General features: G+C 53.1%; 1 protein-coding gene across 1 annotated transcript; it reads right to left on the bottom strand.

The window, feature by feature from the left end:
- Window positions 1-3,083: 3,083 nt before the first annotated feature.
- On the bottom strand, window positions 3,084-9,694 carry LOC103763747 (apoptosis-inducing factor 3-like). The gene is made up of 18 exons (XM_008930550.3): window positions 9,627-9,694; window positions 9,450-9,559; window positions 9,257-9,366; window positions 8,801-8,845; window positions 8,637-8,718; window positions 8,393-8,505; window positions 7,889-7,975; window positions 7,267-7,358; window positions 6,925-7,055; window positions 6,259-6,374; window positions 5,788-5,859; window positions 5,382-5,445; window positions 4,841-4,917; window positions 4,643-4,760; window positions 4,405-4,503; window positions 3,890-3,965; window positions 3,336-3,440; window positions 3,084-3,211 (listed from the first exon to the last, which is right to left on the bottom strand). The coding sequence occupies exons 1-18, from the start codon at window positions 9,692-9,694 to the stop codon at window positions 3,169-3,171; spliced, it is 1,608 nt and encodes a 535-aa protein (XP_008928798.1). The 3' UTR covers window positions 3,084-3,168.
- Between the last annotated feature and the right edge of the window lie 7,422 nt (window positions 9,695-17,116).

Below are 17,116 nucleotides of genomic sequence, written 5' to 3'. Positions count from 1 at the left end.
TCACTCGTGGTTTAGGGCCGGCTGCAGGTGCTGGAGCTCATGCACCACCTGCTTTGGGAGAGGGAAGGGTTGAGGTCGGAGCTGCCTCTGGATTCCATGCGATGGGGGGGATTTCAGCCCCGAGGAGCTTCCTTGGGGGGAAGACAAGGTGGTAGATCAGGACCTGGTGTTGGAGTGGGGGAGAGGAGCAGCCCTAGTGCTGTGGGTGATGGCTCGCGTGGTTTGATCCCGGCTCTGATCCATGTATTTCCCTTCCAGGTGCTTCCATGCCCCCTTGCTCCTGGCTAACCAGCACCAGTTCTTCAGTGGCAAGCTTTATGTCCTTCTCCAGTAGCTAAAGCTGCCAGTTGAAGAACTGTTGAATGTAGCCACTCTCTTCTTGTCACTGGGACCTTGGATGCCAGCCAGACCCGTGCCCCGAGTGACCAGGATCAGCCAGTCTGAAGCGTCCTGTGGATTTGAGGGCTGAGGATGAGTCCAGCCGGGATGAAGAAGTCTCTCCACAGCCTCCAGACAGAGCCTTGGCTGGGGGATTGCCAGGCAGCCCTATCAGCGGGGTCCCGCTGCAGTGGGGTGTCACTGAGCTGAGAGGAGACCAAAAGAGGCATTAAACTTTCTGTTTTGCTCAACAGTTCAGTTTTAGGAAGTTTGTTGCCCATGGGGTGCCCGGACTTGCCTGGTGGGTAGATGGTGGGGGTTGTAAACCCTTTGGGGTGCTGGGGGGACCACAGCACCAGAGCTCAATCCCTGATGCCCCATTGGGGTCTGCAGGTGGAGGGTTGGTTGTTCAGGTCCCCTGGGTTTGCCCCGAGCCAGAGGTGAGCCAAGGCTGGGCGTAGCCCACAGGTCTGACCTGCTGTTGAGCTCAGGAGCTGGATTAATCCTGCGACATGCCAGGCAGTGGGATGGAGCCTGGGGAGAGGGCTGGCTCCACACCCACGCTGCCCTGGTGCGGGTCAGGGCCGGCTGCGGTGGGGCCGGGCCACTGGGAGAGGGTGACTCAGGTCCGAGTCACGCGCAGCTCTGGAGCCTCTGGACGTCTGTTCCCGGAACCACTATCTGTCCTGTGAGGCTGAGCAGCCCTGACTGTGGCTGGCCCTGGGGCAGCACCAGGATTCCAGGTATTTTGGAGCCAGCAGCACTGAGAGGGGCCCGGGTGAATCTTGCAAGGCTCCTCCATGGTCCAAGCTCTGCCTCGTTGGTGGATAGAAGCAGAAGACTTCTCTGAAAGGAACCTGGAAGCTGCTCTCCAGGGATGGCAACCCCTCCCTGCCTTGCACTGAGTGAGAGAGAAGCTCTGTGTGGCCACAGCAAGGGCTCCAGGGAGCCTCTGCACTCCGGGAGGTGCCTTTCCCACGGGTCTGCCAGGACCACCACCCCCCAGGCTGCCTTGGTGGCTGGGAATCAGGGGAGTGTCCAGGCACTGCTGCTCGGGGCCTGCCAGGAAGAGCACAGCTCATCCCAGCTCTGAGGGCGGGCAGGGAGGAACGGCCTGTGCTGAAATGTCTGCACAATCTCTGCCTGCCTGGGCTCCAGCCGCCCAAGGCAGGGCTGTTCCCAATTTTGGCACCCAGCAAAGCACAGAAAGCAGCCTGGTGTCCATTAAGTGGTAGAAGTGGAGCAAATCTGTTGTCCTGGGGTCTTTCCTTCTTACACAAAGCTGCTCTTCTTGGCTTGTGCTTCCTGATGGCTACGAGAAGCTGAATTTCTTTGGGGTGGTTGTCACCCAGAGGGAGTGGGGCTGCTGAACCCCCCTGGGATTAGTTCCTCCAGCTTGAGGCAGAGCCTGTCTCTTCCACCACGGCTGCCCTGCTGCAAGTCCATACAAAACAACTGGCACCTGCTCAGTGGCCAACACCTCCTGGAGTGCACTGAGGGGGCAGAAAGTCGTGGGTGTGGGTGGGTGTGTGTGTGTGTGCAGAGTGCCCAAGGGCAGGGAGGAGCAGCTTCCTGGGCTTACTCCCCTTCTTATGCAGCACAGCTTGATAGGGATGGGAGCTGGTGCTCTGGCCACCAGCACCTCTGCCCTCGTGTGCCTCGGGATACAGGGAATGCATAAATTTGTCGTGAAGGAATAACCTGCACTGCTGAAACCCCATGGTAAGATGTGGCTATTTCAGGGCAGAGAGTTGCCCTGAGCAGAAGCACCGAGCCCACGGGGTCAGGAAATGCAAAACGTCATATTTCAGGTCAAATTCATATGCGAGAAGGTGCCAGAGGGCAAGTTTGTGTATTTAACACAAAACCAGTTCTGCAGTATCTCATCTGCTGAGCAGAGGGCTCAGGCTCTGGCTATCCTGCAGCTCATGTAAAACCAGAGGGGTTTTAGGCTGACAGTAAGTGTCCCTGTGGGAACTTGCCCAGCTCCTAGGACTTACCCTTCCTCTTGCAAAGCCCCATGTGACTGCTGAGTAAGTGCAGGGTTTCCTGTAGAAAGCACAGCCTCGCTCGCTGTTGCCTTGCAAAAAACTGGATGACTCTTTCCTCCAGCATCTGTCCACCTCCCCGAAGCATCCAGCACGCAGGGACGTGGCAGGAGAGGGGATGCTGACTGGAGCTGGGATTTCTCTGCCGGAGGCTGGCTGCTGTCAGGGGTGGGAAGCGCTCGCTGCGGCAGCTAATGCAATATTCAAGACGGCAGTGACAGTGCCAGCAGGTGCTGCTGGCTCAGAGGTCGGGTGGCATTTCTGTTCTTAGGGGCAGGGTATTCCGTGCGAGTTCCTGCGCACAGACCACCCTGTTCCCGGCCGGGAGAGCAGCTTGTCTCGCTCACAGCTCCCCTTGCTGGGGAAATGTGCTTTTGCAAAGGAGAAGGTCAGCGTGACCGGTGTGCTGGATGAAAGCTCCCTGCCAACAGGGAAGGAACAGGAGGAGCTGGTTTTATCTGTGGCGGGTGGATCTGTGGATGTGTGGTGGCTGCTGCCTGCACAGACTCCCAGCTAAGCCTCAGGCCACAGGCAACCTCCTCTTTTCCAGCCCAGCAGATCACCAGAAGAAGAGGGAAAGCTCTGCTGTGCTTTGCCCCAGCACACGAGCGAGGAGCGAGTCTGCAAACGCAAAATGCAGGTGCTGATTTCGGCTTTGCTGATGGTTTTATTTCTCCAGGACAGGAGGATGTGGAGCTGTTAACCCTTGGGTATGTGCCCCTCACAGGGGCAGGTACCAAGCTCAGGTTTGTGCCAGCGAGGATATGTTGCCGATGTCACAGGCCCTGCAAACAAGAGGAAGGTCGAGGATTTGCCGAAACTCATCCGGGCTTTGTGTCTCTCAGTGGGCTCTGCCAGCATGGGGAGCAGCACAGAGCCACCCACCAGCTCAGCCAGGCTGTCACTTACTCTGCTTCTTCTTTGGAGATTAGTTTCCCCAAGTATAAAACTTCTGCAATGAGAGACACCATGGGGTCGCAGTTCAGGCTGGCAGCTGCTGTCACATGGCCATCCCTGAGAGGGAAAGAGGAAGAATGTGGATCTCCTCAGTGTACATAGCTCAGCACAGCAGCGTCCTCGTGGCACCCTGACTGGAGACCAGCTGTATTTCAGAGGGCTTAGGGCAGAGTGGCTGGTGCTGCAGGATGCACAGGGACTTGTGGCAGATCGCCTGGCACTGCTGGGAGCTGGGCACTGAGCCTGGGAGCAGCGGGGCAGAGGGAGAGGAGACGTGTCCCAGGCTCCCTGCCCAGCTGGTGTCTCCATTGAAGCTCATCCTCTTCTCCTTCCCTGCCCTGCTTTGGTTTTCTCTGGAACCATCTCACTGCTGGTTCAGCGCCCAGCAGCCACAGGAGGTGATGTGGAGCCTCTGCGGAATCTCTGCAGGCTGTAAGGGAGAGAACCTTGCCCTGTTCCCGCAGCAGTGCTGTGTCAGGGCATGGACTGGCCATGGATTCACTCACTTGAGGTAAAAGATCAGGAACTTCTGTTGCTCCAGGCTGCCCTTCACAACAGTGTCCGTGTATCCCTTTCCACAGCCTGTGAGAGAGAATGTCACAGCCTGCTCAGGGAGACCTGGCACAGCAGCTGCCACCCATCCACCTCAGAGCCATCACAGGTAGGGACAGAGGGCACAGTGACTGGCTGGGGCAGAGCTGGGGAGCAGGCATGAAGGCCCTGGGCAAGCAGAACTGATGCAGAGCTGCACAATTGCATCGTGACCCTGAGCCTTTCCTTGGCTCAGAGGGGGAGGTCCTTCCTCCTTTGTGACCTCTAAAAAACTTGAGATCAGCGAAGAACAAGAGCTCTGGGTAACATTCAGGCCCAGAGCTCAAACTCACCATGGCAGCCAGTCCAAAACTTGAGATGCTTCAGGTGAACTCTGCAACCACCGTGTTTACAAACCCAGACCCAGCTGGGGGGTGAGCAATGGGCAGGGAAGAAGTTCTGCTGTTCCCACCTCTCTGCCCCCTCCTACCTGCATAGCGGATGCTTTTCCCAAGCAACGTGGTCCAGAAGAAGGGAACGGTGTGCAACTCCTTCTCTTTCTTCAGCATGTTTAAGGCAGCAACGTGACCTGTGACGAGACAACAGAGGAAATATTTTTCTCGAAGGTGCTCAAAGAAGTGTTCTCTGCCTCTTGTTATCCTGCCCTGTCCCTTCTGCCCCATTCCCTCCTTCAGGGGAGCTGGAAAGTGAGGTGGCTGAGCTCTCACCGTGGGCCTCAGCCACTTGTTGGTGATGGATGCTGGACCGGTCCCCCTTGAGAAGCGCTACTGGAAAGGACACCACGTCCCCCGCAGCGAAGACATTTGGGATGTTGGTTTGCATGTGCTAAGGGGACAAAGAGCAGTTAGTGCAAGGATGAGAGTGGAGGGATGGGGTTGGACCCGGAATACTCGGCTGGCACTCACCAGATCCACCAGGATGGCACCTTTGTCATCTCTGGCAATGGAGGTGCCCTTCAGAAATGCTGAGCTGGGGGTCGACCCTGCAGGGAGAGGAGCAGGGACAAAAGGCAGGGAGGAAATCTGGTCCCACAGCAAACATGTGCCCATGCTGCCTGCTCAGCCTGCTCAGAGCAGAGCACTTGCTCTGTTCAGCACTCAGAGCACGAGCTGTGCCTGGGCTGGTGCTGAGCTAATCCAGGGGCAATAAAACCAGGGCCCAGGACACAGCACGCTCCAGTAACACAGCAGTGACCTATGGAGCTCAGCAAGTGAGCCAAAGGCACTCTGAGAGTGTAACTGGCTCCCTTCCTCCAAGGCCAAGTGCTTGTTCATGAACTGCTGACTTTCTGCAGGTGTTTGGGGCCAGGAGGAAGGGCTGGATGATAACAGAACGGGAAAGAGACTGCAGGGAATGGTGTCCTGGGAATGAACTGTGGTGTTCTGGGCTTGCTGACTGTTCTCCCCATTCCCAAAGAGCCTCACTCTCCCAAGTGGGGTCTCTTACCTATTCCCACCACTACCACATCTGCAGGTAATTTCTCTCCGTTGGCAAGAACAGCCTCTGTGACCTAGGAGAGAAGGAAGAATCATTAATAAAGGGTTAAAAACACTGTCCTAATTCCGACAGCCTCCCTGCTGCTTCATTCTTTGCTGTCTTTTTTCTTCCCCAGGTTCGGATCACCTTGTCCAACTAATGTGTGTTGCTGGGAATGCAAAAGAAAATCACACTGCTGTCCCTGAGAGAGGAACACTTACTGGTGCCCTTTGAGCCCAGAGCTGTACTCAGTGAAAAGAAAGGGAGGGTCTAGACATGGGAGAGGACAGTCGAGATGTAGACACTGGGTTATACCTCAGTTTGGGATTTTTTCCCCTAAAATTAGTAGTTCAGGGATCACAGAGGCATGACTGACCTTTCCATACTTTCCTTTCAGCTCACAGAGTTCTGATTTCATGTGGAACTTCACCCCTTTATTTTGCAGCATCTGAAAAGGACTGGTTTCAGTATTCATTAGGAAATTCCAGGCTGTACTGCTATAAAAACAGCTCTGCCCAGCCAAAACCCAGGCAGACAGCACAGCTGCTGCTCCAGGCTGCAGAGAGGTTCCATTTGTGTCCCTGGCTGTTGCAGGGACCCTGGAAGCCTGGCTTTTCTCTGCAGTCTCAGTCAGGACTGGTGTGTGAGGTGGGTTTGGGATGAAGCAGGGCTGGGGAGTGTGATGTGTGCGTGGGGAGGTTGGGACCAGCCATGTGTGAGGCTGGTGCTGGGCACACAGAGTTATGACTCAGCACAGGGGCGAGGTTTCCTGGGCTGTCGTGGATCACTGGGCTGCCTGGATAATGTGTGTTCTCCCTCCTGGAATTTAGTGCCAGGTTTTCCTAACCTTCATGGCGACGCCTCCAACCTGAGGACCCAGAGCGTGCTGGAAAGGGAACTCCTCTCTTTCCACCACTGAGACGGTACCAGCCTTGTCTGAGAGGAAGGCAGCCACCTCCATTCCTGCAAGGGAAAGGCATGCCCAAGGTAAGCCTGCTGCAAGCATCAACCTGTATCCTCCTGCTTGGAAATCTTTTCCCCTTCCAGGAGAGCAAATCTGATGTGTTGCCAGTGCTTAACTGCTTTGCTATGCATTTCTGGGCTGAGGTATTTAGCTCCCCACTGTCTTTGTTCTTGTGCACTACAGACCTGGATATTAGGAAATGCAAAGAGCAGCTCCTGGTTTTGAACAAAATAGCCCCCTTTCTGTGCCTTGCCTCCTCGCTTTCCCAATGCTTCTGAGGAATCCAGCTCCTCTGAAGGACAGTGACCTTTTATAAGGCACATTTCCCTCTGTCCTTGTGCAGGAATTGTTTATAGCTCTCAAAGTTTCTGGCTATCAGAGGAAAGAACGAGTGGGTGCTGCGTAATGCACACCCCCAGCAGCTACAGGGCTCCAGGGAGGATCCCAGCTGGGTAGAAAATGAGCATCCCTTCCCTGAGGGCCTCTGGTTAATCTGCACAGGCAACAGAAGTGCTCACTGATAGCTTGATACCCACTCCAGCCTGGTACCTACGAATGAAGCTCCTACGATCACCAGATTCTTCCCAGCTGCCAGCTCCAAGATCTTGCTGGAGTCTTCTGGGGTTTGGAGAACGCACACGTTCTGCAGGTCTGCACCTGGGACTTTGAGGTAGCTGGAGCTGAAAGAGAGAAAATCCAGATGCATCTCATGATCAGAAATCAAGCAGAAAGAACGAGGAGGGAGCACAAGCCCATGGCTGTGTCATCCCATCCTGTCCTTTCATCTCATTTCCTACCACCTCCCTCAAACAACTCCAATTCCACGTCCCAGTGTTGACCCATCCTGTCCTGCCTCTAATTCTGTGTGTGGCAAATGCTTTGTGCACTCACTGGCTGCCTGTTGCAATGAGCAGTTGATGGTATTTCTGAGAGGAACCATCCATGAAGTGGACCTGCTGCTTCTGGAAATCCACCGACACTGCCTGCAGGAGAGAGGGGTCAGAGATCAGGCAGGCACCTCTGACCCACTGGTGTCCTGCCTGTCTTGCCTGTGGCCGTGTGCCTGGTTTCTGGACACTCAGGTGAGATGAGGGATGCTGGGGTCCTCTCTCCCACTTCCTAAAGGTCCATCCATGGGCTGCACAGACCAGTGTTACACCCAAGGTATGGACACCATCCGTAGCACTGGCCTGGGAATGCTGTCCCAGAAGATAACACGTGTATTTAGGAGAGCTCTAATTTATAGAATCATAGAATGGTTTGGGTTGGAAAGAACCTTAAAAACCATCTCATTCCACTCCCCTACCAGGGGCAGGGACACCTTCCACTATCCCAGGTTGCTCCAAGCCCTGTCCAACCTGGCCTTGAACACTTCCAGGGATACAGGGGCAGCCACAGCTTCTCTGGGAAATCTGTGCCAGGGCCTCACCACCCTTATAGTAAGGAATATTTTCCCCTCACCATGGCAGGAACAGGATCAACGATTGAAGACTAAGCTCAGCTTCTCTGGTACCTCTTTCTCTGTCCAGAACTCTATGCCCTGAGCATCAAGGAATTCAGGTTTCCTCAGGTAGATGTCCTCAGCTTTCAAGTCCATTTCCTGAAAGCACAAGAGAAATGTGAAATAAAGCATTTCTTACAAACAGCAATTTTCCTTCAGTGTTTACTGGTAAACCAGTTTACATAAGAGGTAAATTTCCCATTGGTCAATCACAGCTCCCCACACTGCCCCATCCCCAGCCTCTTGTTCTCCCTCAGAAAAACCATCAACTCAAACTCTAGCGGGAAGAACTCAGTAAAAGGAGAGAAAACCGTCAACTTGTAGTGGACTCTGACCAAAGACTTCCTGGGAGGGAGAAGTGAGATGTTTTCTGGAATTTTTACCCCTGTTCCCCGTGAGTACCTCAGCACTCCTGCTTTGCCAGCACGGCTCACTCAGTTGCTCAGCCTGGCCCTCAGCGTGGGCCACGTCCCACGGGGTGCCCAGGCACAGTCCTTGCCCTTGTCACACACAAACCTTGCTCAGTTTGGACTTGTCGTATGGAACATGCTTCTCTTTAGTGGCCATGATGATCCTGCCAGTAAAACCCTCCTGGCGAAGCGTCTCTGCGCACACCAGGGCAGCCACACCTAGAGGAGATGCTCATCTCAGCCCTCTTACACACCACCGTGGAGTAGGAGGAGCAGGTAAGCCCTCCCTGGAGAAGAGAGTGGCAGCTCACAGCGTGTGGAGAGGGCACAGCACAGACCCCTTCACTGACCTCCCCCCAGCAGCAGCATCGTGTTCTGGTTGACAAGGCACCGCCTGCTTCTGTCCTTCACCCTCAGGCTGTTTTCAAGGTCCTAGAAAAAAATGAGAAAAGCTGAAGTCATGCCCAGCCCAAGGTGCTACTCGTGCTCAGTGGCAGCAGGTAAGGTTCAGTACCTTCTTTTTTGCTGTAACAAACACCTTTCCATCTTCCACTGTTACCTGAAGGGGGCAAGGAGAGGGCATTTAAGTGCTGCATCCATGGGGTTGTGTTAGGAGCTCACCTAACTCTGATCTTGGATGTCAAATGATGCTGAGCTTTCCTCCTCATTCCAAGAGCACTCAGGAAGAGGTGTAAACCATTTTTATTTCCCACAAGAGCTGTGCTGGCTGTGAGGGACACCAGGATATATGGCATCACCTTTGATTCAAAGGAGCTTTAGGGCAGGGAGTTACAAGATCCCAAGAAATCATCCCGTGTCTTGTAGCTCTGTATGACCTGGACTACAGAGGGGTGGCCAGGGCAGGGGGCTTTCAGCTGGTGTCAGGAATACAGAGCTTGTGAGAGAGAATGAATGTGAGAGGTGCAGAGGACACAGCCTGAGATGGGAGGAGAAAAAGCCAAGAGGTCACCTTAAAGCAGGAGATACAGTCCAGAGAAGGGTATTCCTCGATGTCCCCAGTTCTGATGTTAAAGCAGGCGCCGTGCCAGGGGCAGCGCAGCCTCTCCCCTCTCAAGACCCCTGCAACAGAAACCCCCCACAGCTGGGCAGTGAGAACCAACCTCCTCAACGTGGCTTCTCCCCCTGCCCCGAGCTGGGGTTACCTTTGCTGAGCGGGGCACCATAGTGGGGACATTTGCTGCCCAGGGCGCTGAACTCCTTCCTGTTCCTCACCAGCAGCACTGGGTAACCAGCCACCATCACCTCCAGGAGCCTGTGGGAGAGGTGGGGAGGTGGGCACACAATCACCTGGCTCCCCACCACCACCACCAGGTACTCACTCTCCATCTCCAACGTCGTCCTCCCTGCAGACCTCGGCGGTGACGGTGTTGGTGTCATCGCTGTCCATGCCGGTGGCTGCTGGGAGCTGGTCAACACCAGGCACTTAAGAGGTCCCAAATTCCTGATACAGCATGAAAAAACCCTCAGCTGGTGGAAAACGCCCATTTCACCCCCTTTTTTAACTTTGTGTCCAAACCTGAAGTCCATTCCTCTGTCCTTTTCTCCTCTGACTTAACCCACTTTTTGTTTTGAGCCCTGTGTCCCATTAAACTGCAGTACAGGGTTAGTCAGGAGATATGATTAATGACTGTTGTAAATAAATGCAATTATTTATGGGGAGGTGCTGCTGCCTTATCCCCTGTCTCCCCCAAATTGGGTCTAAAGAGCCACTTCAGCATCTTGAAAACCTCTCTAAAATTTTTGCAGAGATGTTATTCATGCTAATTGCCATGAAAGCATTAATCCCTGCCCAAAATACCTCTTGGGCTAGAAAAGTGAGAAAACCCTCAGTCCTTAATGCTCTCCCTGCCTTAGCAATCAGTTGAGAGGCTGATTAGGAATCTCCCTCTCTGTTTCAGAGAAAAAAAAGCAAGAAATGGAGCAGAGTGGGGGCCATTTGAGCAGGTTTCAGTACAGGGTGGTGACTTGCTCCTGCAAATCCCTGCTGCAACACTGCCCCGCTCCCAGGGCCCTTGGGAGAAGCATTGGTGGGTACTCACCTGGTCCTGCTGGGGGGGTTCTGTCACCTGTCCCCCAGCTCAGAAAGCCACCACCGCTGCCGTCTGCGACTTTCTCCTCTGAGGTGACACCCTGGTGTCTCACCACAAGTGCTCTGCCCGCTGCCAGCCCACGGCTGGTGATGCTCTCCCCGCGTTGCACAACGTCCCCATCTGTCAGGAGATGCATCTCCTGGAAGCGGCCTCCTGCCAGGGACTTTTATCTGATTTCTGCAACTGGTCTGTGCCTAATTAAGTGCATTTTGCTTGGGTTTAGAGTTGCAAAAGAACTGAGGACACATAGGAATTATGGTGCAGGTGTGGTGTAAAGACAGGGTGCGTCATGGGCAGCATGAACAGAAACTCGAGTGGATGCAGTGACATCCCACTGCAACTTTCCACTGCCCCTTCTCCCCATGGAAAGCACTCTAGCTCAACAAAAGGTATTTTTGCAGCACTTCAGAATGATATTACTACTTTTTACATACTTCAATAACATTTAAAATTCCTTAATTCGATATTTCAGTAAGATTTTTCTCTGCTGATTTTAAGGCACGTGAAGTGTTCAGCACCTTTGCACGTGCCTTACGGCCCAGCTCTGCTCCTGCTTCAGTCACCAGTGTCCAGGCACACGATCCCATCATTGCATGGAGCATGAAGGATGGCATGGAGCAGGGTGCTGCTTTCTGCACTATTTTTTATAACAGAGTGGGAGTTGCAAAAAACCAGGAGTAACGCCTACGCTGTTTGTGTCTACTCTCGTTCTTATCTCTATTTCACAGTCAGTATGTTTCACAACTTTAAAATATGCCTTAAATACTAAGGGGGGGAAAAGTTACCAACAGCGTGCTTCCAGCATTTCCCTTGCAGAACCAGAGGTTCGCAGGGATCAGCTTTCTGCACGTGGCACATTCCCAAATCCAGCAGTGGGGGGGATAAAAATCCTTTGGTGGGCATGGCCTGGAGAAGATGGCAGGCACAGGTATGCTGGGTAAGTGCAAGCTGGCTCGTTTGGGAAGCAGGTCACTTTTTTGGACCCACCAAGCTGTGACCACCCTTCCTTCAGATCCAGGTGCTGGGACGCTGCTGGGTATGGATGATCCTGGCCCACGGGGGATGCACGCCCACGATGGGCACAGGTACGAGGTATTTTCTCACAGCACCAATGAGCAGCTTCTGGGCTCTGCCCTCCTGGCCAGGAGCCTGAGTGTGAAGTAATTTTGGCTGCCAAACGTCCGTATTTAAACTCTCTGTAATTATTCCCCCAGAAGCGCGTTCCCACGTGGAGAAGCAGCAGCCCTGGTGGAGGCATTCTCTGACTCAGCAGAAATCGCTGGAGAAACATCTGCTCGGGGAGGAAAGCTGCAGTGCACAGGCAAAGGGGTAGGTACAGAGGTGTGCAGCTTTGGGAGGCTTTGGGATGAGCCAGGTGGAGCTTGATCCTATATGATGGCATTGATATTACGGGGCTGGTTTGACCACTGGGTGCCCATGGATGCTGCTGGATGTGGCTGGATGCAGCTGAGCACCCAGGGAAGGGCTTTTGTAAAATGCAAAGGGATAAAGGCAAAACAAAAAGCCCTTCTCTGATGAAGGCAAAGATGATGGGAAAGGATAGAAAGTGGAAAGGGGCATTGCATGTCAGAGGGCAGGTTTGGGTTGGCTGCAGGGATGCTGGGTTAGTGTGTGTGAGAGCCAGCACTCGGGAACACACACAGTCCCCTCGAGGGATTCAGGCAGCAGGATGGGACTGGAGGCAGATTTTCAGGAAGATGCTCTGTAAGCATGTTTTGGTCCTCTGTTAGGTAACCCAGAGGTAATTGCTCAGAGTGATTTAGACCTCTGCTTGTAACACAGATCAGGATTAAACATAGGAAGGAAGAGAGCAAAAGGAAGTGGTGCCCTCAACCGCAAACAGAGCCCAGGTGGGCATCGAATGTCTCCAACCAGACCTGCCACCCACATCGGTGCTGACTCACATGGGCTGCTGAGCTGACTTTGTGTTTTATCAGATATCTTCATTTTTGCTCTCCAGTGCTGCCAGCGCTCCAGAAATTCAAGTTTAGAGGCGAAGATTTAAGGGGTGTAACTCTCCTCCCTTCAAGCCCCCTGCTACCTCCTCCCTGCTACACCAGCTGGTGTAGCACATTTTTTCCACACTGTAAAGCAGTTGTGGCTCTGTGGATGTGTCCCTGTCCCATCTTTGCCTGTCCCCAGCTCACCCAGCTCAGGGCCCTCCCCTGCCCTGGCAGACCTGCCAGTTTTAACGAGCAGTACCCACGGAGTCAAATCATATGAAAACTGTGCAGTCACAGGAAGAGGAAGCGAGGTGAAACCTGCAGCAGAGCTAAAATGATTAATGGGGCACTGCTCTCAGAACAGCTTGGTTTGTGATATTAATAACGAGAGAATTCAGGAGGGAACCTAACCTGTTCCAAGCTGCAGAGCCGGCAGCAGCAGGAGATGCAGTTAGGAAGCTCCTGTGCTTATATTTGTAACACAGGAGGAACTGAGTGGGCTCAGCAAGGTATAATGCTGCATGAAGTGGGTGTAGGGGCTGGGACATGCTTCCACCTTGGAGGACTCATTCTGAACCTGTCTGAAATGCAAAAAAACCCATGTAATCATGTATACATCATGATGTAACCTTAAAGCACACACATATTCATCAAACATTACTTAAGCTTGAGACTAGTGAACAGGTAAAAAATGTTTATCCCACAAGGGAAGAAGACAAGGGAAAAGAAATATTTAGTGGGAATTCATTTGCTTATAGGGTAAACATGTGGTGTTTCACATTCTCTTCCTAAGCATTCATGTCTGGTAATGGTGAGAGATGGGATACAGGCCTGGCAGACACCTGGCCCCACCACAAGGAAAGAAGGAACCTGAAATCTTACTAATAGCAGAAGATAAATAGTTCAGACAGTAGACGAATCTGGGGCATGCCATCTACTGAAAGCAGAGGAGGACTGTAAGGATCTGCCTATCCTGCTGTGCTTGAAGGAGTTTTGGCAGTCAACGCATCTGCCAATGGAATTTTTTTCATCCCATGGCATACCTGTGCAACTGGAGTGAGGAGAGAGCACATCCTTCGTGCCACTGGATCATGACAGCTGGCGCAGCCCAAGCCCTTGAGAAACAGTTGAGCCTGCAGCATCCTCAGGGATGTGCTGCTGACACAGGTTTCTTCTTCAGGTCCCTTGTGCCCTGAGAAAAAAAGAGTTCCAGTCCTGGGAAAAAGGAAGAAGGCCAAACACAGGAGCATCCAGAGCAACCTGCCATGGGGTTGTTTGTCACGTGGGTGGTTTGGGGGCCATTCCCACATGCCAGGCTGCAGAAGGCAGCTGCTGTGCCCGGTCTGCAGGTGGTATCTGGCACCAGAGCACCCCAGCCCTGCAAAGCTCCCAGGAGACACTGCATTATTCACGGAATGCTCTTGGGAAGGATGACCAGCCTGGGCAGCAGAACACCTGCAGGGCTGGCCAAAACACTGTGAAAAGGAAGGGAAGAGCCTTCCCTCGAGAGTTTGAGCTCACAGACTTGAGCAGGGTGAACAGATGGGCTGTGGTGCAAGGCCAGGTGATTTCTTCTGCCAGACAAGTTTAATTCCTGAGGTCAGTGGTAAAGTGATGCACACCCTGGCATTTCTTGCATTAAATCCTGGAGCTGCTCACCACACTCACAGAGACTGAAACCCCTTTCTCCTGTGTCTACAGCAAGTATATCCCCCGTTCCACCTGGAGAATATCCAGCTTCCACATCAGGAGGGTGCTGCTGGCTGGAAAGAGTGGATGCTCAAGTTTGCATTGATTTCAGCTCTCTTCACAGCTGCCTCTGCAATGCCTGGGCATGCTTTGCCATGCAGAACATGCATTTTGCACAGCAGATCCTTTCATAAGTGTGGAGTTACAGACTTCCTCAAAGAAGATGTGGATATCTCAAGAAAAACATTCCTATATCATCTGACTTCCTATGGCCTAGCAGACAGAGTGGTTACACAATTTAGAGAGGGATGGAGACAACAGCTAATTAAAGTTTGGAAGCCAAGCTGTTTGATTTGTTTTGAGCTCTTGGACTCCTCAGATTATTTCAGGTGTGAGCCAGGTCTGGCATTAGATGAGCAGATGGGCTTTATGACTCCCTGGATGCAGAGAGGCAGATTAAGAGAATGAGGCTTTCCAAAAACAGGAGCATAACTTTTGCCTCGTCAGAAGCTCCCACATTTGCTGGCTGTGGAGAACCCTGGATGATGTTCGGGAGCAGAGCGGGCTCCTCCTTGTGTAAAGGGTGGTGGAGCTGCAAAAGCACACTCCAACACTCATCCAAGAGTACTGGGGAGCATCTGGGGGGACACAGTTTGTGTGGAAGAATTCATAATGCTGGGTTATCACTAAACTGATGGCTCTTTACTGTGGAAAATGGGTTCTCCCTCTCAAATGTGCTGCAGAGAAACACCAGTCTGGGAGAGGGAGACAAAAGCCACTGTTTGGTTATTGAAAAAATTGCTGTACCCCTCGATTTACACCCTGGATGCTGCTGGAAAGCCCCGCTATGGGATCAGCTGTGGTCCCCACGGCATTATGGGATGGACCTGGGCACGTCCTTGCTGGCGTCTGTAAGGAGTCCCCTGCCCTGCTGGGAACAGGCAGCAGCAGCGACCCGTCACCAGGCTGAGCTGCCTCCCTGCAGAAAACGAGGTCGTTTGGGGACGCTTGGAAAACTTCTCGAAATCTGGGTGAAAAAGGCAATATCTCCAAATAAGGTGTGAATGAAGAATCCCATCGGATCGGGCTCCCGGTTCTCCAGCGGGCGTGCAGGGACCTCTTGTGGCAGCTCGAGTCCCCGCTCTTCTGTGCGGGTTCCTTTGGGACGAGCCTGGACGACAAGCCTGTGGCATGTGGCTGAATATTTGGCCTGATTTGGTGTCAAGGGACTTGTTTGTAACTGGGCTTGGAAGCCTCCAGTTCCAAAACCGCCCCCGGTTAATGCCATTGTTGCAGAGGAAGGAAGACAAGGGAGAAAAGGCTGGAAACAGGGCTTGTAAAAAAACCACAGCTCAACGGGAAGTCCTGGTAAAATTAAGTAAAATCTGGGCTAAAATGATCCAAAAAGTACTTTGCATGTACTTTGCACTGTTGCCAGTGCTCCAGCAGTGGGATCAAAGTCCCTGAACGAGAGGCTCAATCAATCACGGTTTAAATTCCTTCCATGCAGAAGTGGTAGGTAAAAGCTCTCCAGTCTCCAGAAACATTTTAACTATTCCTGTTCCCGATCCGAGCCAAATGTTCATCTTTAGAACTACAACACTGCGAATGGAGGAGCCTCTGGGGCAAACAGGGCCGGGCTTTCAGGTGCTCCACGGTCTGGGATTTTCCCTGAAGGCAGGTGAAGGGCAGAGCTGTCTCCACGGAAAAGGGCAGTCGAGAATTTTGAGGCTAAAGTACCGCAGATGACTTCTCATTCGGAAATCGGCTCTCTGCAATTTTATACTCAATTAATTGTGAAATGATTTTTCTCCTCGGTGCCCTGAGCAGCCCGGCACGTCTCCAAGGCATGTCTCTCTTTCCTCAGCATATCTTATGCTAAACAGAAATGTCTTTGCATTTGGTCTTCTCAGTAACAGATTAGCCTACGAGATCCTTCAGGTCCTAATACACGAGATTATTTATAATCCCCCGAGCACTCAGGGCTGCAGATTACTCCAGGCAGTGTCTCCCTGCCATGTAACTGTTATGAAATTACATTGTCTTGCTCGGCTTTTAAGCAAATTTCTGCAGCATGAACAGATGCTTTTCTATCAGTTGAGTCTGTGATAGAATCGTTTAGGCTGGAAAAGAACCTCACCCCTCTCCTGGTCTGATTTAATTACTCCCCTCCTCAGTGCAATTACTCGTAGATGTTTTAGTGTCCGTCACTCCAGAGCCAGGACAGCGACTGAAAGCTCAGGCACCACACGTTTCTGTTTCAGCAAAGAGGAAGTAGAAGATTTCATCCAAAATTAATACCTCAGAGGAGAGGCAGAGTTTGACATTAATCGGTGTGTACACGGTGACTCATCCTGCCGGCAGAATGGAAGCGAGGGCTGTGCAGCAGCTTCTGGTGGAGACATCAAAAAGCAACAGGGGAGCGATCAAATTACGGGAGGCTGGAAAAGCAGCGTAGTCGTAGGGTAGAACTAAAACTGTGGCTACGGGATCGTGAATTCCCACAATCCCCAGACGGCAGAGGTGGGGTATCCCAGGCGTTGGGGAGCTCCTCTCGCGACGAGACACGGGACATGGGGGATGGAGGATAACAGGGCTGTGGGCAGAGCATTATTTTGGCAGGGCAATCAGATATTTTTCCTTGCTTGGTGTGCGATCAGCCCCGGTAGTGTGGTCTGTGGGGATCCTGACTCAGGGTGAGAGGTTTGGAAACCTCCAGCCCAAGGAAACGGTGACGGGCATCACCTGCCGGGGATGCTTTGGGGTGAAGGACGCGGCCGCAGCACCTCATTGGTGAGACGTCTGGCCAGCCGGTGTCACCGAGGTGGAGGAGGAACCTCAGGGCAACGAGGAAAGTGTGCCCAGCTCCCGCACAGCGACAGGACACGTGTGCCCCGCTCCGTGCCACGCTCCCAGCCGGCTTTTGGGCTGGCGCCGCTTCTGCCGTGCGATGCCGGGGAAGGCTGACGCACCCCCGGGGGCTTAATTCCCGTCTCCCCCCTCCCCTTGTCCCACGCCCCCGAGGGGAAGCGCTGCCGCTGCGTGTCCGCATCTCTGCCCGGGGGG

The sequence above is a fragment of the Manacus vitellinus genome, unplaced genomic scaffold (genome assembly GCF_001715985.3).
Source record: "Manacus vitellinus isolate BGI_N305 unplaced genomic scaffold, ASM171598v3 scaffold_32_pilon, whole genome shotgun sequence".
Classification (NCBI taxonomy): Eukaryota; Metazoa; Chordata; class Aves; order Passeriformes; family Pipridae; genus Manacus; species Manacus vitellinus.
The sequence above is the reverse complement of the archived record's forward strand: the minus strand, read 5'-3'. Positions and strand labels throughout refer to the sequence as shown.

Bases quoted from the DNA above. Each gene is read 5' to 3' on its own strand.
- LOC103763747 (XM_008930550.3), bottom strand. From the start codon at position 9,694: ATGGACAGCGATGACACCAACACCGTCACCGCCGAGGTCTGCAGGGAG. The intron at 7,056-7,266 runs GTGAGTGCACAA...TCTCTCTTTCAG, and splicing joins CTCATTGCAACAGGCAGCCA to CTCCAGCTACCTCAAAGTCC. The intron at 3,966-4,404 runs GTAGGAGGGGGC...TCTCTCTCACAG, and splicing joins GAAAAGCATCCGCTATGCAG to GCTGTGGAAAGGGATACACG.